The sequence below is a fragment of the Melanostigma gelatinosum genome, assembly GCF_949748355.1.
Source record: "Melanostigma gelatinosum genome assembly, chromosome: 15".
NCBI lineage: Eukaryota > Metazoa > Chordata > Actinopteri > Perciformes > Zoarcidae > Melanostigma > Melanostigma gelatinosum.
This window is the reverse complement of record NC_136648.1, coordinates 11,825,095-11,831,822: the sequence shown is the minus strand read 5'-3', so window position 1 is coordinate 11,831,822 and position 6,728 is coordinate 11,825,095. Positions and strand designations below refer to the sequence as shown.

Here is a 6,728-nt window from a genome sequence, read left to right as displayed (position 1 = left end):
CTGTCTTCGCTAAATACGACCATATTTTTGATTCAGCGGGTCGCCATGACGACCAGTTATTTCCCATCCTTGAGCCCCCCCCCCCTTCAGCTTCTCTTCTCCATTGATACTGCTACCTCCCCCTTTCCCTTCTTTTTTTTTTTTTGTCCAAATAAAACAAAGCTCGTGGTGAATGCGCTCTGAGGTAGGTAAATGTATTCAGTGACATCAGCCAGGACGAGTCTATTCTGCCGGATTCCTGTACCACTTGTTTCCAGCCTTGTCTGGGGGCCGGACACTCTGTTGGGCCCATTGTCCCACGTGTATTCCACACAGGCCCGCAATTAATGGAGGCCTTGTCTAAGGCTTCTGGAGCAGAAACTGCTGTTGGGGAGGGGGACAAAAGGCAGGCAGAGCCGGGGGGCTGGGAGTTGCTATGGGAAGGCCCCCCTCCCCTTCCCCCTTTAAGGGGGAATTCAAAGGGAGAAGAAGGGACGGAGAGCGAGCGGAGCGCTGGATGAGATGTTTAAGTGACCCCCTCTGTCTGTGCCCTCCCCTCGTGGCCTGAGATGTTTTCATACCAGCAGTTGAAAGGAAAACCTTCGCAGTATTTGATGATGAGGATGGTCATTTCACTGCCCACATCGCGGTGGAGGAGAAAGCATGCCACAGCCTTCAGACCAGGTGAACATTGACAGGAGCTTGGCAACTGTGTAGAGACTGCAAAGAGGTTTATCCAATGCACTCTTTTTTTAAAAATATTTTACCTTGCAATCTGTGAAATTTGTCTACATGAGAAGTAATTCCCAGGTTTAAAGTAATTTCATCCACAATAAAATGACTTTATGCTCATGACATGAGAAAAGTTTGCAGACAATTCGGTTGCAGATGATTCAGCTATCCTGTTGTCTCATAGGGACAATAAAAAAATACATCATTTATAAATATTAAAAATGACAACATCATAGCAGTTGATTAGTTCAATAGAATAAGGACTTGGCTGTCTGAGAATGGGCTTCTTTTTTCTGAGTCTGTCTTGTTTGGCTCAAAGTCTAAGGAAGGACTCTGACCTGGTTATTCAGATTAAAACCAAAAATGATTTACATCTTTCGGCTCCTGTTTTCCTGTACTTGTGACTATCACTCACATGCTAGGCCTTGATATCTTCCTCACCCTTCCTTGGCTCCCTGGAGCCTCCCACCCCAGGGTTTCCCACACTGATACACATCAGGTCTGCGCTATAAACTTCATGTCAACATCACCATCGGCGCAATAAAAGGGTTGTTTGTGGCGGAGCAGCAGGCTCACTGAAAACAGGACTGATGTGATTTATTGTTGTGTGGCCTCTTCTCCAGAAACCCTCTCATCTGCTATGAGCAGGACCTCGGGCTGTTTCAAAGGAGCATCTTGTTAAAACATCCAGTTAGGAGATTAACTTTAGAGCAGCATCACATTTCTCATTACATTTTGGCTCTTTTCCTGCTAAAAGCTTTACTTTGTTAACTCAATAAGCTGTTTTGTTATATCTTGTGAGTTTGACCTAAAAAGCAACAAGTCTGTCTTCATGTTCTATTGCAAATGAGAGCAACCGTCCTCGTATCCTGAATGAGTTATTTTGTTGAAGAAAACATCACCACTGATGGCCATTTATCTTTTGATTTATAACACATTAAACCCATTTCGACTGGGAGTTTGACTTGATTTAACGTCATTTGATATTGACTCAGGTAAAGAAGCCAGTGGTGCTTGAAGTTGTCACTCTCGCACACAGAGAAGAAACTGTGGATGCAAACACTGACCTGGCTTTTGGGGTCATTTGACTTCTGAGGATTTAGGTGCTTGAAGGAGAGCGTTTGAAGTCTATCAGGGGGGATAGAGGCATCTGATGCTAAACCTGGTGAGACAGAGATGTCCGTCAAAAGTATCCGCGCACATGTAGCACATGTTCTGTTTTTACATTCAATTCTCCTACTACTACAGCGAATACTTATTAAAGAGGATTTTGTTCTATACCAAAGAAAAACAATGAGCTTCAAATAAGAGTAAAACATTTCAAATTAGCAAGATAAATGATTTAAACAAGGGAAAGACTTGTTCCAAAACCTTTATCTATAAAAGCAGGGTAAAAAGTGCATTAGCATCATTTGTTTTGTAAGATTCCACGATCTTGCGAATGAACAGAAAGCATCCTTATCTCAACAAATTCAGTGTTCTTAAAAAATATTTTGAATGTTGGTGGAAAAAACCCCCATGAAAAGCATTTTCTATACATACATTTATTAGCCATTAAAATGGGTTTATTTGTGACATTACTTCGACAAAAGAGAAGGAATCTACATGAAAATGAAAAATAAAGGTTTCATGTGCAAAACAACTGGGCTCTTGGAAATATCTGCTAGGATTTTGTACACATAACCTTCCATACAATAAACAGTAACTCATAAGTGTATGTTTGACACATCTGGAGGCTGGTTTTGTAAAGTAACCAGTGATTAAAAAAGAGCAATTAAAGTATAAAATCTGAGTTGAAATGGCGCCATCTAAAAATAAATGGATAATACTAATTTTATATTAGATACACAGACAATATAATTCAGGCCCTAATTCTGAACTCTATCCCAGAGAATATGCACTGTAGATTTGTATTTGTATCATAATCAATATGTCCTTTAAATTTGAATTAAAGCAGTGACATTGATATGAAAACATAACTGTTTTAACTGCTTTTTAAAAAGTGAATGAGCAATTCAGTCATTTATGGACAAAAGAATAAACTTTACAAGCAAACGACAATTCAGGTTTTGATTTTTTTACAAAACAAATGCGGCCCTCTAAAAGTTTTGGGAAGTAAACACAAATATAATATGTCACAAACTTAATTATTGTTATAAGTCTTCAGATGGTTTGAAGTATATCTCTTTATCTTTCCTGCGCTTAACCTGTGATAAGAGACCGGAGGTGTCAGAGTTCACGGCAGGGAGAGGACAGATGAGTGTGTCAGAGATTTTCTACTTCACTGGACATCAGGCCTGGAGTGTGTCAGAGGATGAGGTCTTCACCTCAAAGTCTGAAGCACTCAATGACCCCCGAAGAAGTGTGTGTGTGTGTGTGTGTGTGTGTTAGACATACACACGGATAAAGAACCTGCACAATTGGAAGTGAATAAGTACTCTGGACAGTTTAAAAAAAATAAAAAAGATGTCCTGTTGCAGAAGCTGCATAGCTGAACTTTCAGGCTGTTAAACCACATCATTTAATTGTTAATTAACCTCCATATCAATCAAAGGCACCTTATTAAAAAATGCAGTTAAGTCTCATGAACTGTGACAGAAAACACCAATGGAACAGCTTCTGTCTTTGTTTATTTGAAAAAAGATATGCCAACTGATGAAGAATTTTTGATGAAGAGTTTTGAGTAAAACATGTAAAACTTCTTTAACTTATGGTATTAGGTAACCAATAATGTACTCAATAAATAATGATCTTGTCCATCACAAGGTACAATAGCCCAAAGTGACCTGTCAAAGCAATGCAATCGGAAATAATATAAAGCTAAAACCAAAAATGTATAAATAAATTCAAACAAGTAAGGCATGAGCAAATGTATTATTAGAACAGGTTAAACCACCAAATCGACTAATTAACATTAACATTAATTACAGTTTAATCTGTTGTTGCAGCTGCTGAGCGACTTTTTATTTTTTTTATTCAAGCAAAACATGCGCAAACACGCATGTTTTGTTTCAGCTAAGGCGTCATGATCAGATTAAATAAATCCACTTTGATAACATTTCTACAACACTAACACGAGGCAGTAAACCCATTTAAGAGGAAACACACCTGACTCGCTGCGGGAGAAGCAGTTTTCCTCATAAACCTGCTCAAACAGAGTAACTCTTCTTTGTAAAACAGTCTCTCAGCATCCTGACAGGTAGCCAATGAGAGCGCCTTGTCGCACGAGCCCGCCGCCTCCCCGGCACCGTGTCCCGCGCGCCCATTGGACGGAATGATGAAACCCGGGGAACTCTCACACGAGCCGCTCGCGTGCAGGCTCGCGGGCTCTATAAATAAACCCCATGCGCTGGAAAGAGGAGCGGACTGGATGTCAGTTTGGCGAGGAGACAGAAGTCACTTGTGACATTAGTCATCAGTAAACTGCTCTGTGGTGCGCCACGAGAAAGCGGGACGCACTGCACGAGACTGACTTTTTATTGATGCGTATCATTCTGTTAATGATAACATATTTGTTCGGGCGACTTTTATTTGTAAACCTGAAGATGCCAGCCGGTACTTTAGAGAGAACCTCTCCCAGCGCCGTGGCTGCCACACCGGCAAGTGGGGACCCCACACCCGAAAAACCCCGGAGTCTGTCAGAGAACAGAAAGGTAGGCTATCAGAACAGTTTGTTTTGTAAACATGCTTCTGTTTCACATCTGTCGTTTTATTTTTAAACTGTCATATGAGCTGTTTTACTTTTCTATTTCAAGTCCTCCAAACCAATCATGGAAAAGCGGAGACGTGCGCGCATCAACGAGAGTCTGGGCCAGCTGAAGACTCTCATCCTGGACGCACTCAAGAAAGATGTAAGGATCTCCACACTAAATCTTTGTTCCAAGATTAAGATGGATTGAAATTAGGAACCACATTCAGCATTTAATCGTCACTTTCGTCCGTTTAGAGCTCCAGACACTCCAAACTGGAGAAGGCGGATATCCTTGAGATGACTGTGAAGCACCTCAGGAACTTGCAGCGACTTCAGATGACTGGTATGTAGCTGCCGTTTCTGGATTGATGTTCATGTGTGTGCAATAATTCTTGGATGTCTAACTTTAGATGGTAAACATGTGCAGGGTCTCCAAGATTTATTGCCCACACACAGCTGGTGTGCTTGCCCTTAAGGCTTGATTTCACAAAGCCCCAACCGAGTGAATAAAATATTATTTTCATTATTCAGGTGAGCCAATTTGCCAATTATTTAATGATATTCTTTTTATTCGTAATATCTTAATGTCTTAATATTCCCTTTAGTATTGAACACAATCTTATCTATTTGTGTATTCATTTGTATATGTTTGTATTTCGTCTCCAGCTGCTGTGAACACAGACCCATCCGTCCTGGGTAAATACAGAGCCGGGTTCAGCGAGTGTGTAGGAGAGGTCACCCGTTTCCTCTCTACATGTGAAGGGGTGAACACAGATGTGAGGACTCGTCTCCTCAGCCACCTGGCATCCTGCGTGACCCAAATCAACACCGTGCACTTCTACACACCTCACCCGGTTGCCCTGAGCCTCGGACAGACGGGTACACAGATTCCAGCGGCCTCTGCTCCACAGATGCCGTCCAAAAGTGGCTCGTCAATGCACGCTTCCCCAGAAGCGATAAAGCTGTACGGTGGCTTCCAGGTGGTGCCGACACCGGATGGACAGTTCGCTTTTCTTGTTCCCAGCGCAGCTCTTATGCCTCTCGGAGCACAAAACAGTCATCACATCTCACCTGTCACACCTCGGGTCACCTTAGACTCAGATGTGTGGAGACCATGGTAGGATTTCAGCTCAACTGATTTTTTGAGGAAAAGGACGATCACACACTAAAACGTATTTTTGTACATTTTGTAAATGTTTTAAAAACCGACTTGAGAGGGATGTTTACACACACATTTGTGTGTTTTATATGGACATTAGATATTCCTGGCCTCTTGCTTGCTGTGATTTTCCCTGTTTTTGATACGACACATTTGCCCCAGCAGGTCAGGAACATTGTTGAAAAGCACTGTATTTTTTTGAGATGAATAAAAATATTTCTATGATAGAATACTTGCTGCTATGGCGTCTTTGTCATCTCTCCTCCCTCAAAAACCCCATCAGGTTGTCAAGCTGATGTCGACTCATTTAGAGGCAGATGAGCCTTTGCTGCTTTTGAAAAATGCTATAGAGCTTACACTTTGACTTTATCTCAAAGCTGTACAAATCTTTTCAATTACCATCCCGTGTACAGCAGCCCTTTAATTACAGCCCCCCTCCTGGATACCTTGTCCACACCTGACCGTCCCCTTTGCAGTGACAGTGACACCTGCTTTCTGGCTGAAAGTAAATACCTCTCTAATGAGGTGAGGAAACGAGAGGCGTGCTTTCAGCGCTGGGAGGAGGGTGGGGCAGGGTCTGTTGCAGACGGGTATGTTGCAGACGGGTCTGTTGCAGACGGGTCTGTTGCAGACGGGTCTGTTGCAGACGGGTCTGTTGCAGACGGGTCTGTCTCAGCTGCTGCCAGATTGGAAATCCCGCTGAAATAGATCAGGGCATGATCGTAAAGCTGATGACTGGGCTAAATGAAGACCAGAATAAATCAATTCCCGGGATTACTCAGGGATTAAGTGTATGCTGTTACTTTTTGAGGTGTCTGCCCTGCATTATCTGCCACCAGAAGAGCGATATCTGATATTTATAGAACGATTCAACCTTTTGATAAAGCCGACAAGGATGCTGATTTGATTTGATGTTAAATGTGTGTGCGTGCACACTAGTTTATCAGCAGCAGACCTGCAGAGCCCGTCCAATCATTGCCCATTTAGTGGACGGTTGAAGAGCTGACAGTCCCAGCGTGTGTCCTGAGCGTGGTGCTCACACAGCGGGCCACAAGCAGAGCGTGAACCGGAGGTCACAGGTTCCCCTCATTCACACTCCAAAGACGACGCAGCTCCATCAGCATGTTGTCCTAAATCTCGCAACCCATCAACAGACATGGCAGCCCA

General features: G+C 42.6%; 1 protein-coding gene across 1 annotated transcript; it reads left to right on the top strand.

Moving 5' to 3' along the window:
- The first annotated feature begins 4,158 nt into the window (after positions 1 to 4,158).
- Positions 4,159 to 5,604, top strand: LOC306789379 (transcription factor HES-1-A-like). The gene is made up of 4 exons (XM_079285303.1): positions 4,159 to 4,364; positions 4,467 to 4,562; positions 4,658 to 4,745; positions 5,069 to 5,604. The coding sequence occupies exons 1-4, from the start codon at positions 4,194 to 4,196 to the stop codon at positions 5,521 to 5,523; spliced, it is 810 nt and encodes a 269-aa protein (XP_079141429.1). The 5' UTR covers positions 4,159 to 4,193; the 3' UTR covers positions 5,524 to 5,604.
- Positions 5,605 to 6,728: the final 1,124 nt, after the last annotated feature.

What these genes read in the sequence shown, in the direction of transcription:
- LOC306789379 (XM_079285303.1), top strand. Translation starts at nt 4,194, where the DNA reads ATGCGTATCATTCTGTTAATGATAACATATTTGTTCGGGCGACTTTTA. An exon ending in TGGACGCACTCAAGAAAGAT is followed by an intron (nt 4,563 to 4,657) that starts GTAAGGATCTCC and finishes TCGTCCGTTTAG; the next exon opens with AGCTCCAGACACTCCAAACT. An exon ending in GCAGCGACTTCAGATGACTG is followed by an intron (nt 4,746 to 5,068) that starts GTATGTAGCTGC and finishes TTTCGTCTCCAG; the next exon opens with CTGCTGTGAACACAGACCCA.